This window comes from Ostrea edulis, chromosome 6, assembly GCF_947568905.1.
Source record: "Ostrea edulis chromosome 6, xbOstEdul1.1, whole genome shotgun sequence".
NCBI classification, from domain to species: Eukaryota; Metazoa; Mollusca; class Bivalvia; order Ostreida; family Ostreidae; genus Ostrea; species Ostrea edulis.
The window spans coordinates 36,967,009-36,989,508 of record NC_079169.1 but is presented as its reverse complement, the minus strand read 5'-3'; the positions used below and the strand labels follow the sequence as shown (position 1 = coordinate 36,989,508).

General features: G+C 34.8%; 1 protein-coding gene across 2 annotated transcripts in view; it reads right to left on the bottom strand.

The window, feature by feature from the left end:
* The window catches only part of LOC125645713 (FGGY carbohydrate kinase domain-containing protein-like), a 46,374-nt gene that overhangs the window by 4,971 nt on the left and 18,903 nt on the right, over positions 1–22,500 (bottom strand). Inside the window, exons 7-15 of one of the 2 annotated variants that reach the window (XM_048871496.2) lie at positions 21,330–21,458; positions 20,872–20,975; positions 16,148–16,255; positions 14,658–14,725; positions 11,943–12,105; positions 7,903–7,977; positions 7,681–7,801; positions 2,337–2,431; positions 1,039–1,100 (exon numbers count right to left, since the gene is read on the bottom strand). In XM_048871496.2, coding sequence (XP_048727453.2) covers positions 1,039–1,100; positions 2,337–2,431; positions 7,681–7,801; positions 7,903–7,977; positions 11,943–12,105; positions 14,658–14,725; positions 16,148–16,255; positions 20,872–20,975; positions 21,330–21,458 — 925 coding nt within the window. The remainder of the gene's footprint in view (positions 1–1,038; positions 1,101–2,336; positions 2,432–7,680; positions 7,802–7,902; positions 7,978–11,942; positions 12,106–14,657; positions 14,726–16,147; positions 16,256–20,871; positions 20,976–21,329; positions 21,459–22,500) is intronic. The other variant, XM_048871497.2, reaches the window with a different exon arrangement.

The window sequence follows — 22,500 nt, the reverse complement described above, 5'->3', positions numbered from 1 at the left end:
TACAGAGTTAGATACACAAGTTTGCTGTATTTACAGAGTTAGATACAAAAGTTTGCTGTATTTACAGTTAGACACACAAGTTTGCATTATTTACAGAGTTAGACAAACAAGTTTGCATTATTTACAGAGTTAGACACACAAGTTTGCTGTATTTACAGTTAGACACACAAAGCTGTATTTACAGACTTAAACACACAAGTTTGTTGTATTTACAGTTAGACACACAAGTTTGCTGTATTTACAGAGTTAGATACAGAAGTTTGCAGTATTTACAGACTTAGACACACAAGTTTGCTGTATTTACAGTTAGACACAAAAATTTGCTGTATTTACAGAGTTAGATACACAAGTTTGCTGTATTTACAGAGTTAGATACACAAGTTTGCATTATTTACAGAGTTAAATACACAAGTTTGCTGTATTTACAGAGTTAGACACACAAGTTTGCTGTATTTACAGTTAAACACACAAGTTTGCTGTATTTACAGTTAGACACACAAGTTTGCTGTATTTACAGAGTTAGACACACAAGTTTGCTGTATTTACAGTTAACCACACAAGTTTGCTGTATTTACAGTTAGACACACAAGTCTGCTGTATTTACAGAGTTAGATACACAAGTTTGCTGTATTTACAGAGTTAGATACACAAGTTTGCTGTATTTACAGAGTTAGATACATAAGTTTGCATTATTTACAGAGTTAGACACACAAATTTGCTGTATTTACAGAGTTAGACACACAAGTTTGCTGTATTTACAGTTAAACACACAAGTTTGCTGTATTTACAGTTAGACACACAAGTTTGCTGTATTTACAGAGTTAGATACACAAGTTTGCTGTATTTACAGAGTTAGACACACAAGTTTGCTGTATTTACAGAGTTAGATACACAAGTTTGATGTATTTACAGTTTAACACACAAGTTTGCTGTATTTACAGTTAGACACACAAGTTTGCTGTATTTACAGTTAGACACATAAGTTTGCTGTATTTACAGAGTTAGACACACAAGTTTGCAGTATTTACAGAGTCTTACCCAGCTTGTGACTTTGATGGGCTGATTATTTTTCCTTCTCCACACATACTCAGCATAGCATCCTATTCAAAGATAAAAAAAAAAGATATTCTGTTACTAAATTCAACATTAAACTAATACTTCTATGAACCATAAACAAGAGGCCTGTGGGCCTTAACAGTCACCTGAGCCTCCAACATTTTTTTCAATTACAAGTATTGAATGCATCTATGACCTAGGTGTTGGGCAATTGATACAGGTTCTAAACATACACACATTATACGGTCAATATGCAACCTTAGATTTGTTAATTGTGACAATGCATACAGTGTGTCTGCTAAAAAGGAATAAAGAAGATTTTTAATTATTGCATCATTTCTAAAAGGTTTTGACCCTCATCCCTCAGAGGGGAAACCACAAAATAAAAACTGTTTGTTCACCTTATCCCATGGATGCTCTATACCAAAGGACTCAGTGCATTTGGGGCCAAATTCAAATATCACAAACATATCACTTGTTTTTTTTTTTTTACCTGCTCCTCAAATGTAGAGCATCTAGTTACTGACAATAAAGTTATATATATAGTGTTCCCATTTAATCCGTTAACAAAATACCATCTACTCTAATGACCCGACCTACTGTCAGGAATATCACAAATATTTTAGCTGGCAGAGTCGGTACTATAGGGTTATTGAACTTATATTGGTGAATATTGGCACGAGTTGGCTGTAAAAATGCACGAGCTTGCGAGTGCATTTTGACAGCCAACGAGTGCCAATATTCACCTATATAAGTTCAATAACCCTTTTATTATATAGCTAAAGTATTTAGTTGTTAAATTATATCCCTTTTCACTCAAACTACTCCAAAATAGACGAGAATTCATCAATATTGGCAGTGTGCAATAACAGCATGCATTTCTTAACTGTTCAATATTTAACCCGTCATTAATGCATGAAGCAAACTGATTTTGTAAATGGGGACATCATAATTTATGTACAGTAAAACATTTTGCTTAAGTAAATATCAAATACCGGCTCTGTCAGATTCGGAGGCCCGTCGTCTGCCATTTTGGCTTGTTTACGTCGTTACGGTAACGTCAATATTGAACGCTCATACTCGGAATGTTTCGGGCGCATACACTTTACGCAATGCAAAGTTAGCGTTCAATAAATTCTCAGGATATTGAACGCTAACATTCTCTAGATTTTACGCAGATTTTATATTAGACCATTTATTAGCTATATAATAAAGTAGTATATAGAATACTGTATTTTGAAATTGACGGTAAAATCATGGTACCAGAGGGATTAACGAACCTGGATCGAACCAAAGTCTTTGGAGGCACATGCTCCGAGAACTGCTGATCCCACTAACACCGATTCCTCCTCACAGGGCAAAATCACAGGAAGGCCTACAAACATACAGTCAGCGTTAATTATCATTGATAAAAATGTAAAAAGGGGTGGGGGTGGGGGTGTCTGCTTACATACCAGAATAGAATAATCATTCAGAAAGTATTGCATAGCAATGCTTGTCCCCTCCCAACCTAAGTTGTCTGCTCAATATTCTGTGTAAATAATCATACATTAACAGTTTATGTACAAGATTAACCAGGCTCAATAAAATAAAAGCCATATATGGCACATTCAAATTCCATATTTTCTCTGTCAGGGTTCAAACTTGATCTGTACCTTGTCATCATAAAGCAATGTACCAAGTATCAAATGAATATCTGCAAGCATGAAAAAAGAAAGTGTGGAAAACAGATTTGCCAGACTGACTGATGGACAGAGTGCAAACCTCAAGTACCCTCAGGATTTGCCGGTAGAGGACTAAAACGATAAAATTCAAAGGTTTAACAATAATTATTATCAACAATGAAGAATGATGAATGCTAAGTGTGACTCTTCATTCAACCTAAGAATTGTCCAAGTGGCACTAATACCCCCTGCAGGGCATTTCACATTGGATGATGGGAAATAATGAATTTGTGCTCATTGAAGAATAAACACATCCTCTTGACATGAAGACTGTTGAGAGCAATTAATGTAAATGCAAGACTATATATTCTGTAGTAGTGTGTTACTCAGAATATTGAAGATTTCTGAATATTAATATTACATGAATAACTACTATTCAGTGTACATGAGCCAGAAAACAACACATCTTTTATTAAAATCATCCACAAACTGATGGACAGACAGAAATATCATACCCAGAACTAATGCAGTAGTCTCTGTGAAAGAACAGATCATTACAAAATCTAAATGAAAATGACTAAGGGCTGTTCCATTAAAACATATGAGGTACCCGGGGACGGCAATTAAAAAAAAATCTATGGGTGCTTGTCATTGGTAGAAAATTGCATATATGGTGGGTACCTACTGCCAGAAAACTGCATCTGTGGGTGGTTGTTTTGATAAAATCTTTATTTTTTACCGAAACTGAGAGGAATGCAACAAGAGAAGGGAAGGGTTGAAAGTAGAATGTGAAACGAACGCCGTTTTCTGTCTTCATTTTATCTCGGTCGATGAGGTTCCACGATCCGGTTATTGTTTCCAGTTTGACTCTAAAATTATAGCGACCGGAAATTAGGATTATCTCCCTTGTCCAAAATGGAAAACGAAACGTGCTCGTGGTCCATTGAAACGGTTTTTGATTTTTTCTAGCTGCAATAATGTAGCCCTATCCATTTTTTTTTATTATTCTGACGTTTTCGGGATGAGGCTACTATTCCATAGGATCTCCGTAATGGTGCAAAATAATTTTATGAATAACCGATAATAAACTCTGCACTGTGTATTAGTCCCAAATGTTGTTTACAAATTACACCAAAAGGAGTACCAACTTTGTGCTCGGGCATGTCTAATAAAGGTGTTTTTCATTAAATATAATGTACAGCATGCAAAATTCTTCGTCTGCTCCGCCATGCTTGTTATCGCGAAATCTCGTAGGTGGATCTAATGAAAAAGCTAAACATTGACAATCGGCGCGAAAATGTAGTTACTTGAACCGCTTCGACAATTTTGTTGCAGAAAGAATTTACACTCTGCTGTTCGGTTTTTAACTTGATATTAAATTCAAACCTTTCAATACCGACGAAATAGCTTTCGCCTCCATACTTGTCATGTCCATTGATGTAAATACTACTTTATATGACATATGCAAATGACTTGACAATCGGAAGTTGAAACTTCATGGCGCACAAATATGAACTGAGAAATTGGAATTTATCGAAATTGTTGAAAACGGTAGAATAGAGCCTCACAAATCTTAAGTTGCAGGTTGTAAATTTATATATTGACTAAGAAACAGAGAATATCATTTTATTTACGTAAAGAGACACATTTTCTTGTTTTTTAATACTCAATATACTAGTCAATTTTAAAACTTTTAATAGTTGTTTTTGAACATTTACAATACTAGACTTTTTATGAATAGGTAGACTTAAAAAATTAAATTTAGTTCATCATGTTTAAGAAAGACAGTCTTGATAAAATAAATTGATGGTTCTATGATCAAGCTTCATTGATGGCCAGTTATTTGAATGGTGATGACACCCAAGATACTCTTCTTCTCTTTACTATCATGCTTGGGAACATTTGAAAATGGACCTTTATTCAGGGGTTAAAAATAGTCATTCATACATATTGAATTTAAAGAAAAAGTGCATTTCACATTTATTTCACTTCTATGGGTGGTGCCGCACTAACTAAAATTGCTTCTGTGAGTGGTCCCTCATTACATTTTAATGCTTCTATGGGTGGTTACCCAAATTTTAAAGTGCCTTCCCCGGGTACCTCATATGTTTTAATGGAACAGCCCTAAGTCAATTCAGTTGAAAAAACACCTGTAAGATGAAAATATCCATAATTTCCTTGAATGTTAATGAATCTCAATAAAAAATGACAGGAGTACAACTTCATTACATTCATAATATATACACAAAGTTTGAATGAAATCTGTTTATTGATTTACTCTGGAAACTGACACCCCCCCCCCCCCCCCCCCTCAAAATGGAAGAAAAATATCCATAACTTCCTTGAATATCAAAATATCTCAATCAAAATAGCAGGTGCACAACTTCATTATTCAAATAAGATAAACATAAAGTTTTAATGAAATCTGTTCATTGGTGTTAAAAATATCCTCTGGACAAATGATGTCTACAGAAAAATGGATGGACAGACTAACAAGGTCATTCCAGTATGCCCCCCCCCCCCCCCCCCCCCCCAAAAAAAAAACTTCGTTAGGGGGGTATAGGGGTACAATGAAATTTAAGGGATTTACTGTTATAACAAAATGGAATATAGGATATTGTCACATCATAATACATGTAAAGTTCACCCCCATGAATGTTACCCAGATAAGAGATAACGTCTCCCAACACATAAATATTCAACACACGTACTTATTTATTTTGATTTTTTGGGTGTTTAGCTACTTGTCTAAGAATATAGGTAACACAAATGATGCCTGCAAACACCATCTCTGTGAGCTCAAGGTCAATGTAGGTCATACATCTGCCTCAAACCCTACAACCTAAAACTTTGCACTTACAATTCTGATTGTAATTTCAAACAACTGACTTGTACCTGCATGTAAATTTCTTGTTTCAGGATGTACAGATATACTAAAGAATCATTTATTTACTCTGCATGTCACAAATATATGCACTTTATGCAATTTTCTTTCATATGGCCAAAACCACCCTTATTTAAGTTGTTTGGTTTAAAAACATGAACCATGAACTTCCAAGATATCACTAACACACATAATACTTCTCGACAAAATATAGGCTATATGCAACAACCAAAGAATACCTGTATTCCTAGCTACATCATCCATGCAAGTTGGACTTACATTACTTGAGAGTTAAATACCATCTAAAAATCTAATCCAGTCACTCATCCAGCAAATAAAGTTATACACTGTATCTGGGGTGGAACAAGACTGCTAGTATACATGAAACACCCCTTGATGCATCATCAATACAAATTTGAATGAGGTTGGGCTCTTACAAGAATTGTGAAGTAAAGATGTATTCACACACACCCCTTCTACATAATATCAACAAAAGATACACTATATCCAAATGATGTTTTAACGGATTTCACTTGCAACATTTATAACGCTGCCCCCCAGTATTACAGTATTTTATTGTGACAATATGAACAAGAGGCCCATGGGTCACATTGGCTCATATTTAAAGATTTTTCCTATATATTCGCATGTAAAATTTGATCCCTATTGTGGCCCCAACCTACTCCCGGGGGCCATGATTTTTACAAATTGAATGTGCACTATGTCATGAAGCTTTCATGTAAATGTAAACTTTCTTGCCCAGTGATTTTTCAGAAGAAGATTTTTAATGATTTTCCGTATATATTTGTATGTAAAATTTTGATCCCCTACTGTGGCCCCATTTTACCCCTGGGGACCATGATTTTTACAAACTTCAATCTGAACTATCTCAGGAAGCTTTCGTGCAAATGTAAACTTCTTTAGCCCAATGGTTCTTAAGGAGAAAATTTGTGAAGATTTTTTTCTATTTATTAGTTATGAAAAATTTGATCCCCTATTGTGGCCCCATCCTAACCCCAGTGGTCATGAGTTTAACAAACTTGAATCTGCACTATGTCAGGAAGCTTTCATGTAAATCTCAGCTATTCTGGCTCAGTGGTTTTTGAGAAGAGGGTTTTTCAAGATTTTCCCTATATATTTGTATGTAAAACTTTGATCCCCTATTGTTGCCTCATCTTACTCCCTAAGGGGTCAAGATTTTAACAAACTTGAATCTGCACTATGTCAGAAAGCTTTCATGTAAATTTCAGCTCTTCTGACCCAGTGGTTCTTGAGAAGAAAATTTTTAAATGACCCCACCTTATTTTTGCATTTTTGTGATTATCTCCCCTTTGAACGGAGCATTGCCCTTCATTTGAACAAATTTGAAAGCCCTTCACCCAAGGATGCTTTTGGCCAAGTTTGGTTATAATTGGCCCAGTGGTGGTTCTGAAGAAGAAGTCGAAAATGTAAAAAGTTTACAGACGGACAGACAGATGATGGACAACAGGCGATCAGAAAAGCTCAGTTGAGCTTTCAGCTCAGGTGAACTAAAAACATAATAACGTTGTTCCACTGTATACACAAATCTATTGGAATGTAACTACTCTAAAGTTTAATTTGGGATAACAAGTCGAGTTGAAGTACTTGCTAAATTCAGAGAATATTCAAAATGATGGAATTAAAAAAAGACTCAAACAAAGCTTAAACATGATGCACAGCAAGACAGATGCCAAACAGCACTCCCCGGGAATGCTCTATTATAAAGGCATAGGATATGAAATTTGATAAGAAATATAACAGATTTTGTATTTGTTACATGAAATTGTTTTTGGTCATTTTGATCCCCAAGACTTACAAAACTGCATCACAGGCACACGTAAATACATGTATTTTATTATGAAGGTAGAAGTCCAATCTCTAAAGCTTACAAAAAGCGTGAAACGATCGATTTACATAAATTGAAAGAGCTGGGATGAGATAGACAGGGAATTCACACATTTCAGAGAAATTATTGCCACCAAAAAAATTATCCAAAAAAAAAAAGGGGGGGGGGGGGGTAATATCCATACTTCAGGTGCCTGTAAACTGCATTACCTAAAACATCTGCATGAGTTTCCACATAAAGTGGATTTTTACTGAGTCCACCACACATGTAAATGACTTCAACTGCATGACCTGCCTTCTTCATTTCATCAATGATATGTCTGGTCCCATACTGTCAGAGAATAAACACAGGATTCTTATTTTACATTGCCTCTCTGGAGATATCGTGACTGCTTCAATATAAAGTAATGTTGTCTATTCAGTGGTACTTACTGCTAGCGCTTGAACAGTGGCTAGGTATTGTATTGCAAGATCTCTCAAATTCACTGACAAGGTCATTCCACATTTCTGCAAGTAAAACAAGTGAACATTCTCTAATGCTTGCTGATAAAAACTGGCAAATTCTATTATAATAGTAGACCGAATTTCCTCTGAAATGTTCTATTTTTGCACATTGTTATTTCTGACATACTTCTGCTTAGATTTTGGGAATTTTCATAAAACAATAGTGTAATAAGATACATTTAAGAAATGAACAGCACTTTTGAGCTGTTCATGGTCAATATGAACGGATTTGGATTAGACGCAAATTCTCTGTGAATCGCGCTATATTCATTTATGCCATTTGTTTGCATTGCTTGTATAAGTCAGAAAATATTTTGTTGCATATTTTAATGAACTCCTAAGATCCACCTATGTCACAGTTGTATTATGACATACATCAACATGTAGACATGACGTCACACTTCGTCTCACCCTGCCTTTTATCAACATTGCACGGTGCACTGTATTTTGGAGCTAGGAGACCACAAGATTGGGATGATAATTCACGTAAGTTCACAATCTTAATCCGAGGTGTGACTTTGCGAGATCTTTGTAACATATGTTGTATTTTTTCAAATCATTACGCTCTCTCATCTCGTGCTTTGTACTAGTTCATAGTCCGTTCATAGTCAATATGAACGGATTGTGTCGCATGCTGAAATTGGTTGGTTCATAGAGGAAAATGTGATTTGTAATATAAATATAATGAAATAAAGAAAGGATATCAAATCATATATGAAATAAATATTAACAGTAACTAGAGATTGTTTTCATGAAAAACAAATGTCTCCCCAGCTCCCTAGTGCTCCAAATGAAACCTCCTCCCCTTAATGTACTGCATGGTATGGAGGAGAAAGCATGAGCAGGAACATAGACATTATAAACTCTGATAAGCCACATAGAAGTGTTCACAAACTATTTTACACCCTCAGTGATTTTTCAAAAGGGTCCTGTTGATTTCGAATTGGAAAAAAATTGTCAACATTTTGATCAAATTGGGAAAACCTAGTCATAATTGTAAATATGCTAAACATATCATATTAAACAAGAAATCAAACACAAATTGATGTCATTCTTCTTTTATTTAATTTACATATTTAACTTTCTTTTCTTTAAGCTCTTAAAATTTTCGACTATATTTTTTTCTAAATCATCTAAAATTGATGTGTCTTTGTCATGTGACATATAAACTATTCTCATTGAACTTATTTTTAAACAAATACGTTATTCATCAGTTTTTATTATTGGGAAAAGTGCAGGTTAATTTGGGAACAAATTTTTAATTTTTGGGAGGGGAAAGGGCCGATATTCGGACCTAAAATGGGTCTTAAAATATCACTGACCCTCCACCCCTCACATCCACTATAACTTTAAGGATAACAATTGGATCCTCCTGTTCCTACAAAATGCACACCTGCAAATGTCATTAAAGTATTCTACAAAATTTCAAGTCTATCGGATAAGCCATTTAGCAGAAGTGTTCACAAGCTATTTTAACATCCTTCACTCCTCTTAGATTCACTTTAACTTTCAGGAAAATAATTGGATCCTCCTGTACGACAATATGCACATCTACAAATAGCAATGAAGCATTGTACAGAGTTTCAAATCTATTTGATAAGCCATATAGGAGAAGTGTTCACAAGCTATTTTACATCCTTCACCCCTCTTAGATCAATTATATCTTATAGGAAAATAATTGGATCCTCCCATCCCACCAATATGCACATCTGTGCAAATGGTAATGAAGCATTGTACAAAGTTTCAAGTCTATCTGATAAGCCATATAGGAGGAGAAGCATTCACAAGATTTTGTGACATACAGAAAGTACGAAAACAGTATGTCTCCCCCCTGAAAAAGGGGAGACATAATTTCTCAATATCCTTTACAAAAGATTAAAGATAAGGCATTTAAAATGGCTTGAAGAGGAGTAACAAATTAAGAATATTATGCAAATTTACTACAGTCTGTTATTTTTGTCAGTTACAATGTACTCAATATAGAAAGGGTGTGTTCCACACTGTAGTTCTCCAGTTTTAAGCTTGAACTGCCCTAATGAGACCAATTTCCCCAGCAGGTAAACTGGTTCATATTTACAATAATTCTAATACCATCATTAATATGGAGTTCAATAATCCATGCACTACTAAGTCATGTGTCAGACGAGAATTCCTATAACCCTGACTTATATTGAAAGACCTTGGGTGAAGTTCTTGCTACATCTTATGGTCATTAAAAAATATGTTAAGAATGACCATGAAATATTTCAACACTACAAAATTGCAGAAATGGTCCAGACAACCTTGGGATAACAAAATGATATATGCCATGCATTCACTAGTGTAAATGTCAAAGGCTTTTCTGCTCCAACGATACAGCCTTGCGACAAGAATATTATACATTTTCTCTCAGTGACCTTGACATTTCTAAATGACCTTAGGTCAGGATCTTGAAACATCGAAACACAAGCAGTAGTTTGTATAGTACAAACATCATATACTTCTATGAATTCTTCATATAAACATCTGACAAGTACCTTATGTGTCAAGCATTACCAATTCATGTACAACTTATGTGTCAAGCATTACCAATACATGTACAACTTATGTGTCAAGCATTACCAATACATGTACAACTTATGTGTCAAGCATTACCAATACAAACTTATGTGTCAAGCATTACCAATACATGTACAACTTATGTGTCAAGCATTACCAATACAAACTTATGTGTCAAGCATTACCAATACATGTACAACTTATGTGTCAAGCATTACCAATACATGTACAACTTATGTGTCAAGCATTACCAATACATGTACAACTTATGTGTCAAGCATTACCAATACATGTACAACTTATGTGTCAAGCATTACCAATACAAACTTATGTGTCAAGCATTACCAAAACATGTACAACTTATGTGTCAAGCATTACCAATACATGTATAACTTATGTGTCAAGCATTACCAATACATGTACAACTTATGTGTCAAGCATTACCAATACATGTACAACTTATGTGTCAAGCATTACCAATACAAACTTATGTGTCAAGCATTACCAAAACATGTACAACTTATGTGTCAAGCATTACCAATACATGTATAACTTATGTGTCAAGCATTACCAATACATGTACAACTTATGTGTCAAGCATTACCAATACATGTACAACTTATGTGTCAAGCATTACCAATACATGTACAACTTATGTGTCAAGCATTACCAATACATGTACAACTTATGTGTCAAGCATTACCAATACATGTACAACTTATGTGTCAAGCATTACCAATACATGTATAACTTATGTGTCAAGCATTACCAATACAAACTTATGTGTCAAGCATTACCAATACATGTACAACTTATGTGTCAAGCATTACCAATACATGTACAACTTATGTGTCAAGCATTACCAATACATGTATAACTTATGTGTCAAGCATTACCAATTCATGTACAACTTATGTGTCAAGCATTACCAATACATGTACAACTTATGTGTCAAGCATTACCAATACAAACTTATGTGTCAAGCATTACCAATACAAACTTATGTGTCAAGCATTACCAATACATGTACAACTTATGTGTCAAGCATTACCAATACAAACTTATGTGTCAAGCATTACCAATACATGTACAACTTTTTAAGTTGCAAATGTATGATAGTATTGAGAGATTCCACAGAAAAGTCATGAATAATAATATTAGATAAGCCAACACATTATCAAAATTAAATGCACCAATCTGAGAATACCAGGTGAACATTGCATACAACACGTCCTATAATTCTTGGAAAAAATCAATTGAAAGCATCGTAGAAAATCTTTGGACAAATGATTTATCTAGATGGATGGATGGATAAATGGACAAGATGAGTCTACTATACACCCTAACACCATCTGTGGGGGGTATACAAATATCAAGTTTTTAGAAGGATTGGGTTCTGGTCACGTCTGGTCTGGACACTAAATACCCACCATTCCCTTCATTGTTGGGTCTGCTAGTGGTGATCGATTTCCGTAGAAATCTGGGTATATGTGATAATCTCGAGCCAAGTGACTAACAAATGGCAGCTCCTCTTGTTGTGCATAAGTGTTCAGCCATTGATTTAGACATTCGTGTATGTGGCCTGGCTTACCCCTGAAATTACAGATGTCAGACAGAATAGAAAGAGGCATTCACTTTAACACCCAGGAATAAACTATAAACAAAGATTGTTATATCTGAAGCGTACATGTATTGTTATCAAGAATTCAAATGTGCTGAGAGAAAACTGATGAGATATTCAATGGTTCAAGATAATGAGGCTACATAAAGAAAATGTAGTTGGGACTTCCACGTCACTTAGAAATATCCATGATATTCAAGATATCGATGTTTGCGATATCAAAATTCAACTTTATTATATATACAGTGGAGCCTCGGTAATCCGGACGCCATTAATCCTTCACCTTCCGGACGATTTTTCTAGGGAACGGAATTTTTATACATTATTTTGCATCATTAATCCGGAAATTCGCGTTCCGGATCCGGACGGTCACTTTTTACTACAAACATTATAATGCATTGAAAATTGTACCGTTAATCCGGACGGTAATTTTGTTTAGGGAAGGTCTGTGTCGGACAATTTTAGCATGGCGTAAATTATAAAGAAAACAAGCCAAACTGTCTAATTGAAGCGATTACCTGTACCCTGTCAACACCTCCCTCCAATTAGGTGGTGTGTGATGATAAGTCCGTTAGATAGCACGTGCCGATCGAGACATTGTATTGCCAATTTTCGCACATAAGATCTTTATTGCGTGTAGTGTTGAATTTTGTAAATAAATCTGTAGCATATTATTTTATAGTCTTGATCAATACCCTAATAGTATTAATAAATTAAACATCATGCCGTAATGATAATTTTTTTTAACTGCTACACATATCAGTTGTACTGATTCGTAAATTGATATCGGCTTATTCAAATCTAAAGAGTGTAGATTATACTTCTAGATTCTGGATTTTATACTGTTGATTGGCGTGAAATATGCATGTATGTTCATGCACATGTATATGTAGTATAAGGTTTTAATGTTTAGAATGTCACGCATGTAGAATGTACCTGTGTACGATTGATTCTTTTGACGATGTTGTAGAGCTTTATTGCTTTGAATTTTTAAACTCTGGGTAGAAGTGAGAAAATTACCATTTTAAGGAAAATGACAATTAAATTCTGTATTTACCTGAAATGTTAGTTTCACCCGAGTTTTGTTCCGTTATTATCGCATCATGAAAATAATAGGTGCGCGTGACTAGATCAAAGCAGTAGTAGGTCTTGATATTACGAGCTTAAATGATTTTGTTCTCCCGATATTGTCTTGGATAATTATAGAATAAGAAATATAAACTCTGGCAGATTGAATTTTGGTTAAAGAATGTTGTCAACTGACATGATAATCACGAAATTCTTATATCAACTTTGGACGATAAAGATTGTTTTAACAGACCGTCGAACCCGTGAATCGTGACAGATGGAAATTACCGGCCTCTTTAAGAAGTGAAAGTGTGATGAAATGTTTGAAGTGTAAATGATTATGTTAGTTACTAATGATTTATTTACTTATAGTTACATAAAGTGCTTCATTATTTGTTTTAGTGCATACGGTACACAGTTTTGTATATTTATTTGTAGGGATCATATGTATGTACAATGTAAGCACTGAACACGTACATCAAATTTTAGTGCTTTGAAATACATGTAAATGTTAACATTATCATAATTTATTTACCAATGCAAATGGTCAAATCCAATGATAGAATGTGTTTAATTCACTATGCATCAATAAAGTAGGCACATATTGGTTACTTATGTAAAGATAGAAAATATGCGATTCAATTATCCGGACGCTTCATTTATCCGGACGATTTTGCTGGGAACCAAAGTGTCCGGATTAACGAGGCTCCACTGTATATATATATATAATTCAATAAAAAAGCAGGAAAATATGCAGTTCCAAAATATATTTAAATCCCTAGCGCTTTCTGGATTTTCACATCCATCGTCAGGTGAATACAAAAATTGAAATAGGTTTTAAATTTTTGTATTCACCTGAGGATGGATGTGAAAATCCAGAAAGCGCTAGTGATTTAAATATATTTTGGAACTGCATATTTTCCTGCTTTTTTATTGAATTATTTTGACTGTATGATATCAACTCTTTCTATTTGGATTATATATATATATATATATATATATAAAATTAAATATGATAACACGTTGTAAAATGTAAGCGTTTTCATTTTTAAAAAATCTAACAAGATAAGATAGTCTGTAATGAAACTATATCTTTATCTATCTAATTATCTATTGATAATAGATGAAAGATAATTTCTTTTCATAATGTAAAACGTCTGAAGATTTTTTTTAAAATGAAAGCGCTTATGTTTTACAATTTAATTGAATTTAATATATATATTATTGTAACGTTATATGTGTATATGCATATCATTTCAAAATCTTATAAGGTATGATGATGCAAGAAAAAAATTAGTCATTACTCTTTAACTATTTCATCAACAATACATTTCAAATAATTCACATACTGATAATTCTGCTAGACCATGACCTTTAACCTAAAGAAAAAGAGTATGTGACTCTGCATGATTGGACTTTTCAGACATTTCATTGATATTTCTTCTAAACTTCTTACTTGTGTAGATGGTTTGCTTTCTTTTGAGCTTCACTGTATGCAGGGTGGGACTCAATTAACTCATCTATCTGAAATGAATAATCAAGGAAATAACAGTCAAGTACATTGTACATTGTGCTGAGACTGTCAGAGCTCTACTGATCTAGTCCTGCACATGGTCATAAAGATATCAATTACATGTCTAAACATTCATTGCATCGGGTATGAAATTGTAAAATGACTAATTTACATTATGATGGTCTTGGTCTCTAATCCTTGGAGAGAAGGACTTTAATCTAAAATAAGTTTAATCATGCCATTAATTTTTGGCAGTGTTTGCCCTGCCCCTAAGGCCCTGGAGGTTCAGGAGTCCTGACGATTTATGTCTTAAATTCCTTGTCCCAAAGATGTTTCATACCAAATTTGAAGAGAATTGGAAATTTAATTATCAAGAAGTAAAAAATGCTTTAAAAAATTGTTAACACACAACAATGGATGCAGAACAATAGGTCATCTGAGTGATTCAAATGACCTAAAAATGCAAAAATATCTACGAATTTGGAATGCCAAAGTGGAAAATATAACCCAATTTTAATATGCAAAAATTATTCAATTTCTTTTCTTGCTAGGTTGCCTGGTTTGAAAGCATGGCAAATCTCAATTTCTGTTTTTAAATAATCTATTCTTGACAATTGTTGATACATCCCACGTAAAAACCTTTGAAATCTATCCAAAGTGAACTGGTTTTCCCTTTAAAGAGATATCAGTTCAATTTTACCAGTGTTCTTCTTCAAAGGACCATAATATAATTGTACAAACTGACCAGTGTACTCCTTCATAGGACCATAATATAAGTGTCCAAACTGACCCGTATTCTCCTTCATAGGACCATAATATACCAGGTTGGGAACACTTCCCCATAGCGAGATATTCTTGTTAAAACGCAATTTTCCTTCTCTAGCGAGAGTAAATATATCCCGTACAACCGAGAAAAACACCCGTGGAGTACATCTCTTCGTGTTTCATGTGAAAAGGAGAAAAAGTGCTAAAATGTTTAGTACTTCTGCAAATATATTAATCAATACAAAAAAACTCATGATGTGTATTGGATTTCACACTGCTTCCCTCTCCCGCAGCAACTTTGATATGCAATTTCTTGACTATGTTGTCAATTTCATAGAAACAATTCGCATCATGTTGAGTGTGTGTCGGACTTACTTAGCATTGCACAGGATTTGCCATTATTTTCAATAAAGACACCAAAACACCTCATTATGGTAATGTTTATTTCTCGCTAAAGAGGGATAATCGCATTTTAGCGAGAATATCTCGCTATAGGGGAAGTGTTCCCAACCTGTACAAGTATCCAAACTGACCAGTGCTCCCCTTCATAGGACCCCAATATAAGTGTACAAACTGACCAGTGCTCCCCTTCATAGGACCCCAATATAAGTATACAAACTGACCAGTGCTCTCCTTCATAGGGCCCCAATATAAGTGTACAAACTGACCAGTTTACCCCCAGCACTTTGTCCTCCTTCAGCATTGTAGAGACCAGGAAGTATGGCGGAATAATATGGACCCCAAACACCAGGCACAAAATGAGGACTCTGGCTCATCTGAATTCAAAAATATATTCATTGATTCACATTTTTCTTAGAGGATAACAACCTGTGATCGGTTATACATCGCCATATTGTACAGGAAATTGTATAGAAGCTGCTATATCAACAAGAGGCCCATGGGCCACATCGCTCACCTGAGTCACACCTTGGCTCATAGCTAAAGATTTTTCCTATATATTTGCAGGTAAAACTTTGATCCCTAATGTGGCCCCAACCTCCTCCCAGGGACCATGTCATGAAACTTTCGTGCAAACACAAATATTTCTGGCCCAATGATTTTTCAGCAGATTAAATGATTTTCCCTATATATTTGTATGTAAAATTTTGGTCCCCTACTTATCTTACCCATGGGGACCATGATATTTACAAACTTGAATCTACACTATGTCAGGAAGCTTTCTTGCAAATGTAAACTTCTTTGGCCCAATGGTTCTTAAGGAGAAAAATTTTAAATATTTTTTTGCTATTTATTAGTTATGAAAAACTTTGATCCCCTATTGTGGCCCATCCTAGTCCCAGGGGTCACGAGTTTAATAAACTTGAATCTGCGCTATGTCAAAAAGCTTTCATGGTAATCTCAGCTATTCTGGCTCAGTGGTTCTTGAGAAGAAGATTTTTCAAGATTTTCCCTATATATTTGTATGTAAAACTTTGATCCCCTATTGTCACCTCAACTTACTCCCAGGGAACATGATTTTAACAAACTTGAATCTGCACTATGTCAGAAAGCTTTCAGGTAAATTTCCACTTTCCTGGCCCAGTAGTTTTTGAAGAGTTTTAAAGATTTTCCCTATATATTTGTATGTAAAAGGGGGGCTCCATGGCATCACACTCAAAATCACAAGGTCTCTCACCTCTGGTCGGCGCGGGTTCGAATCCTGCTCGCGTCGTTAAGTGAGAAAGTTTCCCAGTTTACTTCCGAAAGGTCGGTGGTCTCTTCCCAGGTACATTGTATCTGGGTTCTCTCTTCCACCAATAAAAACTGGGCACCACTATATAACTGAAAAATTGAATGTGGCGAAAAACAAAAAATCAAATCAAATCTTGTATGTAAACTTTTGATCCCTTATTGTGGCCCCATCCTACACCCAGGGAACATGATTTTAACAAACTTGAATCTGCACTATGTTAGGAAGCTTTCATGTAAATTTCTACTTTCCTGGCCAGTAGTTTTAGAGAAGATTTTTAAGATATTCCCTATATACATGTATTTCTATGTAAAACTTTGACCCCCTATTATGGCCACATCCTACCCCCCAGGGACATGATTTTAACAAACTTGAATCTGAACTATGTCAGAAAGCTTTCATGTAAATATCAGCTTTTCTGGCTTAGCGGTCCTTGAGAAGATTTTTAAAGATTTTTCCTATATATTTGTATGTAAAATTTTGATCCCCTATTCTGGCCCCATCTCATCCTACAACCCCCATCCCCCACCCCCCACCCCCCGGGCCATGATCTAAACAAACTTGAATTTGCAGTATGTCAGGAACTTTTCTGGCTAAGTGGTTCTTGAGAAGATTTTTAAATGATCCCACCCTATTTTTGCATTTTTATGATTATCTCCCCTTTGAAGGGGGCATAGCCCTTCATTTGTATGAACTTAAAAAACCTTCACCCAAGGATCCTTTTGGCCAAGTCTGGTTGAAATTGGCCCAGTGGTTTTGGACAAGTTGAAAATATAGAAAGTTTACAGACAGACGGACGGACAGACGATGGACAACAGGTGATCAGAAAAGCTCACTTGAGCTTTCAGCTCAGGTGAGCTAAAAACCATTATAAGATCAATGCAGTTTTCAACTTAACTAATAGTTATTTCCATTTGTTGAACTTTCCATGTACTGAGACATAAAAGACATTTATACATAAATGCAACAGGGACAAAAGTTCATCACGACAATTTAATATGAAGCTTTGAATGGCCGCAATAGGTAATATAGTGTGATAATGACCTTGACCTTTGGCCTTTGGATTTCAAAAGCAACATGAATCTTGAATGTCATCAAGATTTGAAGTCTGATAAACATGCACCAGCAAATACATGTATAAAACTTAGAGGCAAGCTCAAATCTACAGTATATAGTGAAAAAGAGACCTTGACCTTTGACCTTTTGACCTCAAAATAAATAGGAACCTTCCTCTTTTGGATGTGATCAAAATATGCAAGTCTGACAAAGACGCACCAAGTACTATGAAAGTTAGAGACCGGACAAGCTAAAATCTATGGCATTTAGTGACAAAGAGACCTTGACCTTTGTCCTTTTGACCTCAAAATAAATAGGAACCTTCCTCTTTTGGATGTGATCATGATATGTAAGTTTCACAAAGATGCCCCCTGTAGTATGACAGTTAGAGACCGGACAAGCTCAAATCTATAGCATTTAGTGACAAAGTGCATGACCTTGACCTTTGGACCTCAAAATATATAGGAACCTTCCTCTGTTGGATGTGATCATGTTATGTAAATCTCACAAAGATGCACCAAAAAGTATGAAAGTTAGAGACCAGACAAGCTAATTGGGGACACCGCCTGCCCTCCCGCCCGCCCAACTGGACACCCATCCTTCGCCAATTTAAAAGCTGAGATTTGCTATGCAACTCGGCTAAAAATGTAACTGATTTAATATTGACAGCCAAAATTTCGACCTTCTGAATGCAAGAATAAAAGCATATTTTAGCCTTAAATCTGTGTTATGTAAACAAAGTCTTTTCATGTATACAAACTAACCAGTGAAATGTTAATTTTGTAATATAAAACATCTTAAGTTTGTACAGTCACAAATTCTAACTTTGAGATGACACACTTTACCCAAAGAATGCTTGAAATGTGAAAGATATAATAAACTTAGATCGATATTCATTTCTTCTGAAAATTTCCTACACAATAACATACCGCAATCTTTGTTTACAAAACAAATAATAAACTTTCTAAAACGGACTTCTGTGATAATGTATAACCTTAATTTTTATGTGAAATTTTTTAAACAAATTAGACAATAGATTTTGATCATTAAAAGTGAAAAACAAAAATTTGGGGGAAATCATGAATCAGTCCCTTTAACTGTTACACAGAAACAAAGGTAAGCAGAGAGTAGTGCATATAAATATCTTATTTCAATGTTTGTCTTTAATGAAAAGTATCAATGGTATCAAATAACTGATGCATTAGTCATTCATACCCAAAATAAACAATTTCTCTGAATGTGTACCGCCTGTTGATACATGTATAAACAGAAATGGTAATCATCATCTTCAATGTTAACAATCAATACACCATATGTCCCATTAGAAGTGTTCAGGGGACAAGTAAACTCTCCTCCATCTTCAGTGAACTGATATCTTAGTGTTCAGGAGACAACTAAACTCTCCTCCACCTTCAGTGAACTGATATCTTAGTGTTCAGGGGACAACTACACTCTCCTCCATCTTCAGTGAACTGATATCTTAGTGTTCAGGAGACAACTACACTCTCCTCCACCTTCAGTGAACTGATATCTTAGTGTTCAGGAGACAAGTACACTCTCCTCCATATTCAATGAACTGATATCTTAGTGTTCAGGAGACAACTAAACTCTCCTCCACCTTCAGTGAACTGATATCTTAGTGTTCAGGAGACAACTACACTCTCCTCCACCTTCAGTGAACTGATATCTTAGATGTTCTGTTTCTAGGTCTTCTGTACATAAAATTTTCAATATTTTGTACTTACAGACACAAAAAATATATTGTTACTGCAGTAATAATTAAGTTTGTAATAAACTACCGGTACGTGAAATATTCCATGAAGAAATTTAATTACGGGTCTGCGACTCTTCAGTTTAGAGAGGTAAAATTTGCGAGATATACATCATTTGAACAAGTGTTTTGGTGTGCTCATGACTGTGCATGTGATATATGGGCACAAGGAGGTATGTGCACTATTTACATGTGAAATTGTTAACTAATATTTGTAAATCTAATATGAACCGTTTTGATACAAATTAAGACAAATGTTTATTTTGTTATAGTTCCATATGGAAGTTAGAAATGTTGATGCATGCGTGATTATATGCATTGCGTGAAGTGAATTATAGTCAATACAGATGAATAAACTTCATAACATCCCTAGTTTGAGCTCCGCCTATGTTTAACACTAGAACACATCAGAGTACTAAACAACACATATATAATTTGCTACAAAGTGCACTTCTCAGAATCTCTGTTTTCAAATATTTCTGTACAAAATGTAAATAAATATGCAAGGCAGGTAAAAATATAAACATAACAAACTGTTAAACTATCAAATTATTAGTGTTTACTGGGTATTTGTTTTCAGAGCTTTCCGGTATAGAGACACGATCTGTAAATGCTTGAACTCTTCACACATTGATTAGAATATTGCTCTAGTTGCATCATGTTGGTAAATCAACAAATTGTTGGTAGATCAACAAATACTCTACAGTAAGAAAACCATCAAACATGCTCAGATTTTGTCCAAATCTGTAAAAATTGGAACTCTTCAAAGGGAGATAAAAAATTGTTGGAAGCAATTATCTTTAAATGCTTGATATCAATTTTTTTAACCTCAATACAATGAAATGCTTTGCTTGGAATATACCTTTGTTACTTACAATCATGTGACAGACTGAAGTACCACATATGAGAACCATTCTGGACATGATGTCTGGTAACGGAAAGACTTGGGGACCACCTTCAGGAACACACCCCACACATCCTACAAACAATGCATGGTTTCAACAGAGTTTAACTTTTAAACAGTAATGATTGGTTCTCCCTTTCCTTTCAATCTAATTATAAATATATCCTTCAATCCACTCACCTTCGATTGCTATGTACACAGCAACATATTAAAATACGAGTGCATGAAGGATCTAATTTTGATTAAGATTGCTTTCCTTTTACAACTGTCATAGCATCATGTTGAGAAGAAACAAAAACTTATAGCAAAATACCAGGGATGTTCTATTGTAATAGGAGTAACTTTTTACATCTAATGAATCATTCGTTATCATGTTGCTATCAAGTGGAAATTTCTTACAAGTGTGTTTTAATGCAAGATCTGAATTACCTAAGACACCGGAATGTGCATCTACAATGGATGTTCCAACAGGAGTTCCCGTTTTCAGCCCCATCGCCCAGGCCGCCGAGTCACACAAGCCGTTTCCACAAGGGGTCCCTGGAGACTGGACGCTCGTACCTATTTGTATGAATCAAAACAAAATATAAAACAAACGAATTTACAAATTTCTCTGGCTGGAATTTTTTTTTAGATATTAAACCTTCAAAACTACAAAAATTTCATTTACCAGTAATAAGCTTACATGTTTGGTAAGAGAGTGTGTCACTTTGATTATGACTTATAATAATTGTTTAAAAGGGTCAGGAAAAGGCATTTCACTAGGCATGTATGATTAAAAATAAGAACATATTTCTAATTTTTAGCAAGATCAACTTTGTACAGTGAAAACTGCCTAATCTGACACCTGTGCAATCCATTTCACTGGACATTCTGACCCTTACTTTCATTCTCAATCTTTCTTATATTTTCTTTGTTTTTTACACTGTTTATTCCAACACAATGTGTATTCTGACAAACCATTTATTTCTCTGTGCATGTCTTGTTAGACAGGTTTATTTCTCAGTGTATGTCTTGTTAGACAGGTTTATTTCTCTGTACATGTCTTGTTAGACAGGTTTATTTCTCTGTGCATGTCTTGTTAGACAGGTTTATTTCTCAGTGTTATGTCTTGTTAGACAGGTTTATTTCTCAGTACATGGTTTATTTCTCTGTGTATGTCTTGTTAGACAGGTTTTTCTCTCAGTGCATGTCTTGTTAGACAGGTTTATTTCTCTGTGTATGTCTTGTTAGACAGGTTTATTTCTCAGTGTATGTCTTGTTAGACAGGTTTATTTCTCTGTACATTTCTTGTTAGACAGGTTTATTTCTCTGTGTATGTCTTGTTAGACAGGTTTATTTCTCAGTGCATGTCTTGTTAGACAGGTTTATTTCTCAGTGCATGTCTTGTTAGACAGGTTTATTTCTCAGTGTTATGTCTTGTTAGACAGGTTTATTTCTCAGTACATGTCTTGTTAGACAGGTTTATTTCTCAGTACATGTCTTGTTAGACAGGTTTATTTCTCAGTACATGTCTTGTTAGACAGGTTTATTTCTCAGTGTATGTCTTGTTAGACAGGTTTATTTCTCAGTACATGTCTTGTTAGACAGGTTTATTTCTCAG